We start from the raw sequence: 15273 nt of genomic DNA, 5'->3' as shown, positions 1-15273 counted from the left end.
TTTCAGACCTCGACAATGGATGGTGCATGTCTTGCGGTATGGAAAATGAGGCGTTAAATCATCAGGTGCAAATGCTGCATCTACATTGTTGATTTGCATCCGGATGCGTGTGTGTGCGTATGCGGATCAGTCCTGTGAGGCATATGTTGTCATGCAGGTTCCCAATAAATAAAGCTTATCCTGTGTGTCCTTGAAATTTCTCAACCCGAAGTGACAAGCCAAAAGCTTATAAGGACAGTCTGACCTACATGGGTGGGTCATTAAAATTTAGAGTAGAGTCCTAATTAACCTCAAATGTGGTTGAGATAGACACCCAAACAGTATCATAAATCATTGTGATTAAGAAAGAGAGAGAACAACAGATGATGTCATGAATGTGAAGAGTATTTGCACACACAGACACACATATACACACCCTTCCCCTTGACATCCCTCCCTGCCCACACACACGCCTTGCCACGCGAATAGAAGCGTGTGTGTGTGTGTGTGTGTGTGCGAGAGCTTGAAAGAGAGGGAGGAGGTGCCTCGGAATATAACAGCACGGCCGGCAACGCCAAGCTCAAATGTAAAGACGGCTGGATGGCCTTTTGTAATGTATATTAACTTGTGACGGTCATTCACCTGACAGGCCATTGTTCTCCACGACCCGGCAGCCTCCTCCCTCCCTCCATCCTTTCTTCCTTTCGAGCAGGTTGGGTGTATTGTGCGTGGAGAGGCACGCAGCGATGGTCCGTTGTCTGTTGGGGGGGTTAGGAGAGGGTTGAGACGCTGACCCCAGCGAGTGGGGGTGACCTAAGCAGATGGCGGGGCAGGCTGTCCACTCAGCCAGAATTAATAACGTGCGCCATGTCACATTGTCTGAGAAAACGTTCCCCCTCTCGCCCCACCTCTGTTCATGTCTCTCTCTCTCTCAATTTCAGTTTACTTTATTGGCAAGACCAAACCTGTACATTTGGATTGCAAAAGCAGTCATATATATGTATCCTGTCTTTTTGGTCTGAGATGATTTCTTTCTGAAAAGAAAAAATTATTTTATCCAGTTTACTTAAAAAAGTAAAATAACGATCGATATAATGGAATATACAAGAAATACTACAAAACATTTTGTTTGGAGAAGATTTCTCTCTGAAAAGAGTAAAAGTCAAGTCAAGTCACCTTTATCACTGTTAAAAAAAGTTGCTGCCTTAAATTTTTAAGTACAATCAACTTGGGTATTTAAGTCATTTCAACTAAAATTACATTGAACATTGCAATGTAAAAACATGTTGTCATGACTGATATAGTTTTATACAATACAGATTGTTTCAAAGCAGACACAGTGAAAAGAAAATAATGATTCATGCAAACACAATTCAATTCTGCTGTAAAGCAGCTCTAAAAAAAGACAACAGTTAACAGTCATTATTCAGCTGAAATCAGTTCAGTGTTGATTCAGTTCAGTTCAGCAACTGTGTAAAGTTCATCAGTTATGGAATGTGTTCAATTGATCTAAAGCAGCTCTGGAGAAAACAGTGATGTCATCGTCCAGCTCAGTTCTGTTCTCATTTAGTGTCAGTGCATTCAAGTCAATAATATTGTTGAATATTAAGTGTGTCCAAATAAGCAAGCCAGACGCGACAGTGCGGCAGACAGTAACTACATTAGGTGAATGGGAGATACCTCCAGCTTGACTCAGTCAACAAAACAAAATAATTACCAACAATTAGTTAATAATTTTGTTTGGAGATTGCCCTCTGAAAAGATAACTTTTTTTTGTTTTAATTACCCACTTCTTTCCACTTTTTTCCTTTAAAAAACCCCCACACAAAATATACTTTTATTTCCACCTCTCATTTGTGTTGGCTGTCCCTCTTTTCTATCTCCCCTTTTTCCTCTCTGTGCAAAGGGGATGTATTGTGCCCACCATTGAAATTTCCGGGGCCTCTTTTAGGATCAGCAGAGCTTCAGCCAGAAAGCTCATAGACAGGGACAGCGATCATAATCACTACAGCTCTTCCTGTCCAACAGCAGGGTCAAGGTCTTCACACACAGTATGTGCTGTGTATGTGTGTGTGTGTGTGTGTGTGTGTGTGTGGACTTCTGGGAGAAAAACAGAGCAATATGAGGCACATGGCATGTCAAGTGTGAAAGACAAGCAAATTGTAACAGAATGTGGTAAATTGAATATAGGTCTTGCTATAACTGAGATGTTGGTTATATGCATTTCAAGGAGGGAGATCTGGGTCAAGGTTTTGACAAGTCCTTTTGGCTCGTCTCGTTCCCCACCCCAACTCGTTTATGAGAGCTGTGACTTGTACCACGTGGCCGCTGTAGCATCTGACCACTGCAGATTTGTGTGTTCGGCGCAGTGCAGACCGATCGATGCATCACATCAAATATACCGCGAGAGCCATTCGAAAGCATTCAGAGCTTTATTTACGGTAATTACAGTGTAACAGCATTACGGTAAATAACGCAGTATCCATCCCCAATGTTTTTCATGATCTTGGGCCCTGTTTACACCTGGTATTAAGATGCGTTTTGGTTGATCGGATCACAGGTGGACAAGGCTAAATACAAGTGTAAACAGGGTCTAAAACGTTTCGACCACATCCAGAGGTAGTCGAAAACGCATTTGACTGGATTGCTTTCGTAGTGTAGACACTCATGTGGTCGAACGTGTTCAAACAGCCACACTCTTCGCCTACTGACCTAATGCGTAAACATTATGGGAAGCGCTCTAGCCAGATGGGATCTAAACTTGAACGTACCAAGTACAATGTTCTCACGCGTTCGGCGTGACCTTGCGTCTGTCAGAGCAGAAACCAAAGCCATGTTTTTCCGTTGTCTTCGGTGTGTTCATGTGTAAATTGCCCACCTATAGATCCTCCCCTCGAAGAAATCAGGGCAGAAGTTGTCGAAAGTTGACTAAGGAAATTAAACACGGTAACAGGAATGTTTTCCTCGTCTACTTGTGATCCAATCGATCAAAACGCATCTTAATACCAGGTGTTAAAAGGGCCTTAGTCTCGTGTTGTCCTTTTTAGATGTTACTGTATGTGCGCTCTGTTTAGTTCTGTTTATCTTGTGTGTTTTTGTACAGTCAATGCACCATTGCTAAATAAAAAATGTACTCAGTTTTTAGGATTATATGTATTACAGACCAGCATTTTAATTAACTTAAAGACCTTTTCACTTTAAACTCACATAGAGTTTTTAACTTATGTTTTCCATTTAAAGAAAGATAGATGGGCCTTTACGAGGGGGATAATAACCGAGTACATATTTTTAATGAAGTATCATAAATGCTGGGTTTCATCTCCATGTAGACTCTGTGATTATGCCGTCAATGTTAAAGGCATCCGTGTGCTTCACAGCTTGATATGACACTGGCCTTGTTGCACAGTTAAACAGATGACAAGAGGCCTGTGTGAGCCTGTTTTAATTACTGGAACACGACAGAATAAAGCTTGCAGTGCACAGTTATATGTTCACACCATTGTTACTTCTGTGCAAAGCAGACAGAGTCTCAAGACGTCTGTGCAAGCCTTAACAAGACATGCTGAGACACTGCATCTCCAAGATGTAAAATCAGGCCAGTTCTGATACATCGTTCAACTCTATGGCTTACATTTTTTTCATCTAACTGACACAGTAACCATGCAAATACACAGATTTGAGCTGCACTGACCACAATACTGCATATTAAGCCCTGATGTTCAAACCGCATCCTGATGACAAACACAATTCCATTCACAGTGGTTTTCAGAAATAAATAAATAAGATTGAAAACATCTAAATGTTAGACTGTATTATTCCTGCACATGCGTGTATTTTCTAGAGCATGACGTTACCCAAAGTGAACATCAATGTACAAGTCGCCACATGTTTGGATTCAGTTCCTTCATGATTTTGGAATAATGAATAGTCAGCTAGTAGTCACAATTATAAAGAAAAATTGTTGTATAGACTGCACAATCTTTTACATAGACCATAATGATATCTGAACAACAGTGGTCCTTTAGAGCCATGGAAAGGTTTTAAAAAAAGAAAAACATTTCCAGCAAGGCAGAGAAGAACTGGGATTTCCTAAATAAACAACCAGGAACTTCTTGAATGTCTGAATTGGCTGTAAATGAAGTCAGATCATCAACTCTTCATGGCCACAATAAAGGTCCTTTAAGCTATTGGCTTCCTCATTTAAAGTGGAAAGTGTTACAGATCATTTAAAGATAAGGACAAAAGCAGAACAGATTAATCCACCATAGAAAGAAGAACCAATCCAAGCACGTTACAGATGGAGACTAATAAAATGCCATGACATTTTTAGGCAAGCCAGTTTTCAGTTATTGTCAGATTCAACATTTGCTAACCATGCATGTCCAATCACTGTAAAAAACAAAAAAGTTTGTTATTTTTAAAGAAAAAGCTGTATAAATGCTATAGAAAAAACCTAATTGGTTAACCGTAAGTTACCTTACCAGTGAAAATTTGTAAATGGTTTAACAAGGCGTTAAGTGTTGCATGTAATATTCCTAAAGTAATGTCAAATTAATGATTTTTAAAATTATGAATTATTGTATAATTTACGGTAAAAAAAACACAGGACATTCCCAGAACTCTGTGTGTGACGCATTACATATGATTATACTGTATTTAAATAGTTATTTCATTGTTTTGTGTTCCATTTTCATGTTAGTTAATGTTCATTGCATTATTGTAATGTCAACCATGATGGTAGTGTTTGGTCTTTGTTTGCATGACCCTGTGCATCGACAAGTATTGGTCATGTTTTATGGACAGGCCACTTATGAACTCATTGTGAGACTTTCTGTTTTATTACCTGCATTATTATTTTGGTTATCCTTAAATTTTAAGGTCAAAGTAGATTTTGGTAGTTGTAAGGTAAAAGTAGACTTATTAAAGGCATAGTTCACCCAAAAATGAAAATTCTGTCATCATTTACTCACCCTCAAGTTGTTCCAAACCTGTATGAGTTTCTTTGTTCTGCTGAACACAAAGGAAGATATTTGGAAGAATGTTTGTAATCAACAGATCTCGGTCCCCATTGACTACCATAGTAGGAAAAAAATATACTATGGTAGTCAATGGGGACCGAGATCTGTTTGGTTACAAACATTCTTCCAAATATCTTCCTTTGTGTTCAGCAGAACAAAGAAACTCATACAGGTTTGGAACAACTTGAGGGTGAGTAAATGATGACAGAATTTTCATTTTTGGGTGAACTATCCCTTTAACATTATATCATGTAATGAAATATGGATATAACAAGTTGCAAAACATACAGGTACTAATATGCCTTCCCTTCATACCAACAACATTGTCTCAATATTTTTTCATAGTAAATTTCAGGCAACCACAGTAGCATTTTTTTTTTTGATGGTGTTAATAAAAAGCTATAAAGTGTTCACATTTTGTTTCTTTGATCGCAATCTTGTGTGTTTACAAATTATTTTTTGGATCAAATAGGGTTGAAGTTGCACCCTGGCCTTGTGTCTTTCCTCTTTGCCACATTATTTTGAGGAGTATCCCAAGCTGAATTTCCCATGCTGAACTCACTGAGATTCAGTCATTAACTTATATATTTGCTACAACAACTGCCTTTTACCCTCTGTAACTAAAAGCGGAAAACCAGACTTCTGATTATGGGCTTAATACTTGCCAGTTTATTAATCTTTTGGTTTCGTGAAATGTCGAGCACACATTAAATAGGATAATGATTTGTGTGTATGTGTGAAATTCTCCTCAGATGCCGTCATCTTAGCTCATATACTCCCACTAAAAGAGGTAATATTCCAAATTCACATTCATGGATGTGCACTCGGGAATGACACTCAAAGCCCAGAGCCTTAAACTCATCTTTTAATTTCACTTGAGACTCACTAAACTGTTTTTAAGCTGTTCTCGGACCTACTACAATGGATTTTCCATTCGCCTCTCACTTAAGAGAGAGAAAGGCACTCATTTGGGCCATGGCTGCTTGTGAAGCCAGCGACGCCTGGTTCTTTTGAAGATGACTCTCCATTTGTCAAACTGCCTATTTCTTGTGGGTTTTTCCCTAGTGTTTTGTGGTGTATGCATGTGTGTTTTTGCCCCCCGAGGCGAACACACTCATACAGCTGACTGCTTGAACTACAGGTCAGTCCAGCCCAGCAAAATGTCAGTGGTGTCTTGTGATGCCCGTTGGCATTCATTATCAGATACAGAAATATTATCAAATTACCCAAAGCACCCTCACTTTTGAAATGGTGCCGATTTTCCTCATGGTGTGTGTGTGTGGTCCTGGTAAACCCTAGGTTACTGGTATGAGCTTGTTGGGACTTTTTTTTTGGTCCCCATGAGGAAAACAGCTTGTAAATAATGTTTGTTGAAAATGTAAATGCATAAAGTTTTCTGTAAGGGTTATGTTTAGGAGTAGGAGTAGGGTTAGGGAATAGAATATAAAGTTTGTAGAGTATACAAATCATTATGTCTATAAGTCGCCATAAAACATGTGTGTGTGTGTGTGTTTGGGGAAGTGGGTCCATCCAATGCTATATCACGTCCAATTCGTACGATTTGTCTAAACCCCAGTGATGGGTATAGGGGCGGGGTCAGGGGTAGGTCATTCGTACAAATTCGTACGATTTGTCTAAACCCCAGTTATGGGGTGAGGTCTGGGGTTGGTCATTCGTACGAATTCATACGAATTAGCCACCTCGTAAAATACGTACGAATTGCTGAGAGAATCGGGTTGGTCCATTTGTTTGCACCACAATTCAAGTAACACCAAAAAGAAAGCAAAATATAACTTTGGTGTGCAAATGAAATCCCTCTCTGCATTAAGAATGTGACTCTCCACATTATCCACATTGGGAAAGCTGAATTTGTCTCTCCTATCAAGTTTCTCCCTCCTCAGTGACTGCTCAGAGGGCTGTTTCCACTATGATGAGTGTATACTAAGTGAATATTGAAAATCCGTAAGGCCTAAGCCTTAATCCACACACTATACAGGTCTGTGGTTATAAGGTATCATCTGGTTGGGGGCTGGAGTGAGACTTGCCTTTGGAGACCAGTCTTTCTCTTGGCAAAACACACAGGCAGTCATCAACACTGGATTTACGGGCGGCACACTTGTGGTTTAGTCGTGATTGCTTGAATTGGCGGCACATGCTGTCTGCTTCATCGAGCTCCTGAGATGGGTCTCTTTCATTGAAAATAATCACTTGGGACCTGCAAGACAGATGATAGAACAATACCGGAGAGGGAGGAAGAAAAAGCGAGGGAGAAAAAAGTGAAGTGAAATTATAAATCAACACCATATGGATTGAGAAAGAATATAGAAGAGATGGTGAAACTGTTGAGCTATGCAAACACATTAAAATGAACGATGTTTTAATAGCGATAAAAATAATAGTTGTTACTTAGGGCAAACTTTGGCAAAGTCTCAAAGACTTTTCCAACAAACTCTCAGGCAAGGCTGGACAGCCTACGGTGTGCTCAGGAAGAGGAAAGAGTTATGGGGATTCCTAAAGGAAACGTTAAATCATATTTGTGTGCGTCCATAAAACATGTTATTAGTTTTATAACACGTTGGGGTCAAAGTTTAAAACCAATAGTTAAACTTGGAAACACTCACTCCCTATCATAATTTCACATATCTCGAGGCTTTTGTTACAATGGTTGTGAGGCCCTCAAACACTTGCACTTCTGCAGTCATTTACTGGTTTCATCTGTAAAAGATTTCGGAAACTTTACAGTTTTTATAAAACTCTAAGAGTAACTGGAGGTTACTTACTCAGATCGTAAAAAAAGACGGGGGAAAGGAATGGAAAAATGGCTTTGGTGCATGAGGCTTCCTCCCTTGAATCCTTTGGCTGAAGGCTCAGTGCCAGATTGTGTGTAACCTGTTTTTTTTAAAATCCCCAATCTCTTTTTCTCTGCTGTGATAGTACTCGTGTCGCTCTTTTCCACTATCTTGCTTCTCACATTTTCTTTCTTTATTATGCTCCTATTCCTCTCAGTCCTCCTCCACTCTCGCTCACTGTCTTGTCAGACAAATAAAAATCAGTAATACTTCTGAAAGATTGGAAAACTGTGGATTAAAGTCAGTTTGAGGTCAGGTGTGAGATTCCTGAGTTTGAGTCAGACTTCTATTTAATATTCCTGAACAGTTCACGCATCTCACAGCCAAGCAGCACAAAAGGCATCAGATGAGCCGTCAAGTGTGTTTTGAGATCATGAAATAGTCGGGTGATAAAGAGGAATTCTAGCTTCAGAACTACAGGATTATAAAGAAAGGTGATGGGATGTTTGAAAAACAGTATTTTAAAGGCATAGTTTAGGATTGGGCAAATTGGTGATTCATTTGTATCATCTTTTTTGCACGTTTTCATACAATCTTGCGCTCCAGTGATGGTTAGGTTTATGGGTGGACCTTCATGCTTACGTGTTTTCTAATACCCAAACATTTCCATACAAATCATACCAAATCTTACGAAATCGAGATCATGAAATAGTCGGGTGATAAAGATGAATTCAGCTTCAGAACAGCAGGGTTATAAAGAAAGGTGACAGGATGTTGGACAAACAGTATTTTAAAGGAATAGTTCACCCAAATGTCTTTCATTACTCACCCTCATGGTGTTCCTGTATATCACGTATCTTTCCACTGAAAGAGATGTTTAGCAGAACGTCTGAGCAACCATCTCTCAAGTCAAAGGGGCTGTCAACACCAAACAATAAAAAAAAAACACCAAAGTGGTCCATTCTACACACTCTCATGGAAATTTGTAACTATTTTTACATTTTGGCAAATTGGTCACAGCTGTTTCACAATTGGCCATACTCAGTGATGACAAAATGTATGTTTCGTGTTGATTCTGCCACTAATGCGCACAAATCAATGTTTTCATGAATTTCATGTAGTCTTATATTGTGACATGTTTATCAAAATACACCCCTCTTTATTGTTATTTAAATAATACAGGCTTATCTTAAATATTCTTCTTGTGCATACAGACACTGTATTAGCATAGCAGAACCTGATTTTAAAAAGTACAACATGTTCCTGGACCAACACCTTTGTTGATCCTGTAACAACATTCTAATCAACCAATCAGATTTGAGGGTCAAGTTTAGGCTTACAACCAGGGTTAGGTGCTTCTACATCAGTGTTGGTCACCTATCACTTCCTTATGATTTTAGGGAGAAGTTATGGGTAGTGTTAGGTTTAGTGGTAGGGATATGGTTAGGACTAAATTTTCAGACAGGAATGTTGTTCCTGGATCAACAAAATATGTTGACACAGAAACTCGTCTAACTAAATCAGGATGTGCATTAACATAACCTGTTGAATGAAAAGTGTTTCTGGTTGCTACATGTAAAATTTAGATGTCTGTTTATCTGAGAAAAATAACATCTAATCCACTTCGTCTGCAATAAAGAAAGCAAACACAACGCGGGCGTCACTGCGGGAAATAGAACGTGTCCGACCTGACAGCTATCAACTCCTCATTCGACTGCAGGCGGCAAATCTCGTTGATTGTAAACCAAAGTCCTTTTTACACCTTTTGTGCAAGGATGGACAGAGATTCAGGCTAATCAATGAATTTCCTGCTTTACAGCCATGGCCAGCATTTACTTTCATTCTTAGTAAAAGAGCAGTATGCACATTCTGCTAGCTATGCCATGAAAGAAAGACAGTACAGGAAATAAGAAGGTGAGAAACTGATGACAAAACTATTCCTTAAACACTGGAATCATGTAAAAGATTCTTGTATTTACTACTTATATTTAATTACTTTCTATTGTTTAGAGGAGAAACAAGAAACCCAGGAGGTCACAAGGGAGTCCTAAGGGGTCCGTGGAAAAGTGTAAAGAAACAGCATAAATTTAAAAAAATAAGATTCAATAATGACTAATAATTAAATAAATCAAATAAATACAACATTAAGCAAATAAACTGAATTGAATCAATTCAAATTAATAAATATCTAAATATATTATACATCTAGTACAGCACAGTAATATATTTACAGTGCATACATAATTATAAGGCAAGTTAATATTGTGATAGTATTTTTTTCCAAGCAGATTTTACCAATTGAAAACCACATCAATCTTAATAATTACTATTATGATTGAATATAATCATTAATAGGCGATGTAATTGTTGATGAGGGCTTAAAGTGAAAAACGCCTAATATTCAGATGTGCAAAATTATTAGGCAAGTCAACTTGAGAATTGGTTTTGAAAATAAATGCTATATAATTTTTTCAATGATGGCGTGACCATTTAACAGTGAAATGCTCAGCGATTCTGTCAGCATGGTCACAAAAAAACAGGTTGAGAAGAAAATATGCATGTTAACTGCAAATGTCCTGGTGGTTTCAGACTTAATTCTTCACCTTAATTAAAGTCTCCAGTGCCACCATTTTTCAGAACTGCAAACCTGGAGTCTCCAGAAGTACAAGGTGTCAGGTTCTCAGAGACATTGCTAAGCCAAGGAATCCTGAAACATGACCCTATAAGAATCACAAGCTGAAATATGTCAAGAAATAGACAAAGACTGATTTTTTTTTTTAAATGAACAGATAGGTTGAGAGTGAATCTTGAGGGACCAGCACCAGTTCAAGTCAGACAACAAAAGGTATTTCTTTTTTGCATCCTCATGGGCATTTAATAATTTTTGACGCACCAGAATGACCATATGTGAGGGTCTAATAGATTGAAACCCCCCTTTAGAATACATTGTATGTGACTATTTCTGCACACTATAGTCATTTTCATGGCTTGATAGCAAGCTCCATAACTAAATGAGCATCTTGCGAGCAAACCTTATCAGACCCAGAGCCTGGGAAATCTCAAGCCTTCACGTCAAAATACCTTGCCAATTCCGCCCGAAGAGGTTATTTACGAGCTTGTAAACAGTGTTTCGGCTCCGTAAAACATCCATCCGCGGCGCCTCGCACCAATCTCGCGATAACACGAGCCTCGCTCACTGAGCTGTATGATGAGAGTTTTCCTCCTCTCGCGAGATCAGAAGAGTTTCCCACGCCTGTTGTTGTGGTGTCTGCCCTTTTCTTTCACTCACCCTGCCCCCCTTCCACTGTCCTCGTCACCCGCCCCCTTTCTCTCTCTCCCTCGCTCCTTCAATCTCCAGTCTGCTTCTGTTGTCTCGGCGGCTGGTAGGGTCTGGGAGAGAATCTCGCGAGTCTTGGAGTTTTGGTGAGAGTTTGTGGAAGATGGCGCCTGTTGTGACAGGGTAAGTCTGAGATTCAGGACTGCTGCAGGAGTTTAGCTCTTCTTACACACTTTCTCTTAAATTAACGGGTTTAATGAAGACATGGCGGGTTTATTTTCCGTTATGGACGTTTACCGCCTTTCCACTGTGAATGATAGCGCTCAGCCTCTTTATAAGAGCATGTAGAGTGTGTGTTTTTATATTTTGAGTGTAGTGCGCGTGTGTTGTGGGGTTGTTGCATTGAGCCCCGTCGCGGTGCGTCTGCAATGCATGGAGAGCCAAGCCAGACCGTTTTGTGTAGTCTTTCTAACCACACAACGTCCCGAAATATAATTGGGATTTTTTTTTTATACATCTCTGTATTAGGAAATCCCCATTAACGGAATGCCCCCAGTACGCATGGTGTAGAGCCACATTGTATGGTTATAGTAATGCAGTACAGTGGCTTTGTTTCAGGCTTGGTTTCGTTTGGGATTGGAGTGGAAAACACCTCCCCTCTGAATGTGTGCTTTTGTTGCTCTGTCGTTGGTCAGATGTGTTTTTATTGATTGTCTGCGGGGAAATGTGCTCGATTGTGAAGTGTTGTTTACTAAACAGAGCCGCTGGCTCTGCTGTCGCTCACTCGGTGCAGACGAATGATTATTTAATGGCAAGTGCAACTAAGGACATTGACGCTCACAGACTGGAAAAAGAAGCATGGAAACGTTTAGGACCCTTTTGCATGGCAGTGTTTCGCTTGTGCCACTTTGGGACATCGGTGAACAAATTATGTGTGATAATGACAGACAGTGTTTCTGTAGCGGGGACATCCAGTAAACCCTTCTCTAGATATATTATTAGTTATATATGCATATTCGAATTAAAATATTATTACTTTTTTTGTTGCCGATATTAATTGTGCGTCGACTTGTGAAATCAGCATTACAGACTTGTTTCACAAACAAAAGTTGCTTCGTTTCGAGATGTACATCACTTAAAATAGCGTGTTGTTCAATAAGTGAATCGATATTGATTCAGTAATCGATTCGTTAGACCGATTCACACTGGTAACTTCTGAGTCTGAACGGTTCCTTAAAAGAAACAACTTATTGGAGTCATTTGTTTGTGAATGACAACTTAGTAGAAAGTATTTTTTTCGTAATACTTCAAAACGTTTCTCCTATCCCACTTAGTTAACTATAAGGCCCATACAATAGTACAATAATAAAGATAACTATTTTAGCGTCCACACCACCGTTCTGTTTATTATAATTGCTATGCACAAGCTTGGGTACATTCTGATTGGCTGTCAATGTTTTTATCTTTCATCACCTGAAAAAAAAAAAGTGAAAGTGATTTCCTGTATGATATAGCTGTGGTGTGGACTTCTATGTTCCTACAGAATTAGAACGATTATGTAAACGTTATAGTTATCAATATCATTGTAGTTTCCTGGTGGGAATAGCCCTTACGCTATTCTATTGATTTCCTTGAAAAGTGTAAATGTTGTGGTGCTTTAAAAACATTTTTTGAGTTTCCCGTCCAGCCTGAGACAGCAATATTGGTTCAGTGGTGTGCATTTGAGACAATTTGTTCGATCAACCAATGACAGAGGGCGGAAGCGTTTGGGAAACCTGTTTGAAAACAGTCATTTTTGGTATTCATTTTCGTGACACTAGTGGGGGAGAAATTAGACATGTTAAGTGATATATTGCAGTGTCTATTTTCCATTCAATTATTATTGTCACTGTTGTTAATAGTTTTTTTTATATTCACTATATTATTATTATGCTGTAATCTTATGCTGCAATGTTGATGTAGAAATTTTGAGGTATTTTTTAGTCGATACGTTCATGTCAAAAAGATACTCACCAAAGCACCCGTCAACTACATTTTGTCACGCAGGGAATTGTATGTATATGTTACCGGCAAAGTGTGTAATCCGGCATTCTATAGAATGCCTAGGTAATGTATAGAATTAGGTAATGTATTTTTTGCAAAAAACATCAGGAATTCTTTACATTGCCTAGGCATTCTATACAATACCGGGATTTTACACTTTGCCGGTAACATATATAAAAACATATGTGTAAATATATATGTGTGTGTGTGTGTATATATATATAACACAAATATATACATTTTTTGTGTATATATTTGTGGGTAAATTTTTTGAAATTGAGATGTATACATAACCTGAAAGTTTAATAAATAATCTTTCCATTGATGTATGGTTTGTTAGGATATGACAATATTTGGCCGAGATTCAACTATTTTAAAATCTGGAATCTGAGGGTGCAAAAAAATCTAAACATTGAGATAATATATATATATAGATAGAGTCTCTGGTACCTTTCATCATCTTTGTAGACAGCCAAGTAGGTGACAGACATCCCCTGGCTGGGTTTTTTTTTTTTCTCTTCCTTTTTTTGGCGAGAGAGCGAGGGGCGGAGGTGGTGGCAGACTGTTTATTTGGGGGCTTTCCAGCGGACCTGAACCGCCGCTGTTTTGACAACGACTGGTTGACTGGCCACCTGTCCAGCTGATGTCCACCAATGAAATTAGAGATGGCATGTTTGTTAGCATGTGTGAGGGCATCATCATGCCAGTGGCTGCAGCGATTCGAGTCTTTTACAGTTCACTGCACACAGCCTTTTGTGTGGTGCTCCCTGTTTGACCTGATAAAGCTTGGGCTTCTCACGTGAGGCTGGTGGTATAGCCTAATGACCACGGGTCTGGTGTGCTAACACAATCGGTTGCTCGTTCAGTGTGAAGCATGAGTAATCCTTCTCAATCCTTGTTTACACCTGGTACCAACTTGCGTATCAGTTTATCACCTTTTCGATAGTAGTGGAGTTAGTTTCGATATGAGAAATGCCACTGTATTGTGTAGATAATTCATCAGTCAGTAAGACACTGTTTGCTGTGTAGAGATTTTATGTTTGAACTTTGCACCATCCTCTGTCACCTAATGGGTCTTAAAAATTGTTCTCTCAAAATGATAAATAAATACATAAAAAGAAGGGAAAATCTAGTTTAAAATGTGCCTAATTCTTCAAAGGTACTCTTTGTATTTATGTTGGTTTTATATGGTTTTGAAAAACTAAAATAAATTGGCTAAATAAAAGAGTAGTTTAAAACCTAAGTTAACTGTCAGGTTTTGTTCACTCAGGAGCAAAAATCTGCCTTTAAACTTGAAATAAATAAAGATTTGACATTTATACATTTTTATCAAGATATCTTTTTTGGCCATATCGCCCAGCCTACATATATGCGGTGTATAAACGTGTATGTGTGTGTATATATATATATATGTATATGTGTATGTATGTATGTATATATATATATGTGTGTGTGTGTGTATATATGTGACCCTGGACCACAAAACCAGTCACATGGGTAAATTTTTTGAAATTGAGATGTATACATAACCTGAAAGTTTAATAAATAATCTTTCCATTGATGTATGGTTTGTTAGGATATGACAATATTTGGCTGAGATTCAACTATTTTAAAATCTGGAATCTGAGGGTGCAAAAAAATCAAAACATTGAGATAATCACCTTTAAAGTTGTCCATTTATGTTTGCAGTTGTGCTGCATAGGAAATTTACTAAATATCTTCATGGAACATGATCTTTACTTAATATCCTCATGATTTTTGGCATAAAAGAAAAATCGTTAATTTTGACTCATACAATGTATTGTTGGCTATTGCATACCCATGCTACTTATGATTGGTTTTGTGATCCAGGGTCACACACATATATATATATATATATATATGTGTGTGTGTGTGTGTGTGTGTTTTTGTTTCTTTTGGAAAGGTTAGCCAGAAAATGTGCTGTGGTGCTCATTGGAAACTGTCAATTCCTTGGTTTAAGAAAGATCTTTCGTGTGTGTGGAGGAAAAACAATCCCAGCATCACCTTGAATGATGAAAGCATGAATCACCTCCAGCACAATGCAGCCTGTATCACGCTCCGGGGAAGAAGATTTTACTTAACATTACACAGACCAATTTCTCTCTCTATTCTTTCTTTGCTAAAGCATATGCAATGTAGACTTGGA

At 38.6% G+C, this 15273-nt stretch overlaps 1 protein-coding gene across 3 annotated transcripts in view; it reads left to right on the top strand.

The window, feature by feature from the left end:
* Nucleotides 1-11101: 11101 nt before the first annotated feature.
* The window catches only part of rbpjb (recombination signal binding protein for immunoglobulin kappa J region b), a 56764-nt gene continuing 52592 nt past the window's right edge, over nt 11102-15273 (top strand). For all 3 annotated transcript variants that reach the window (XR_014605321.1, XR_014605322.1, XM_084108152.1), the window contains exon 1: nt 11102-11246. Coding sequence is in view for 1 of the 3 variants with exons in the window: in XM_084108152.1 (XP_083964278.1) it covers nt 11227-11246 (20 nt within the window). In the remaining 2 variants the exon portion in view is untranslated. The remainder of the gene's footprint in view (nt 11247-15273) is intronic.

This window comes from Abramis brama (assembly GCF_963993115.1).
Source record: "Abramis brama genome assembly, chromosome: 3".
Taxonomy (NCBI): domain Eukaryota; kingdom Metazoa; phylum Chordata; class Actinopteri; order Cypriniformes; family Leuciscidae; genus Abramis; species Abramis brama.
The sequence above is the reverse complement of the archived record's forward strand: the minus strand, read 5'-3'. Positions and strand labels throughout refer to the sequence as shown.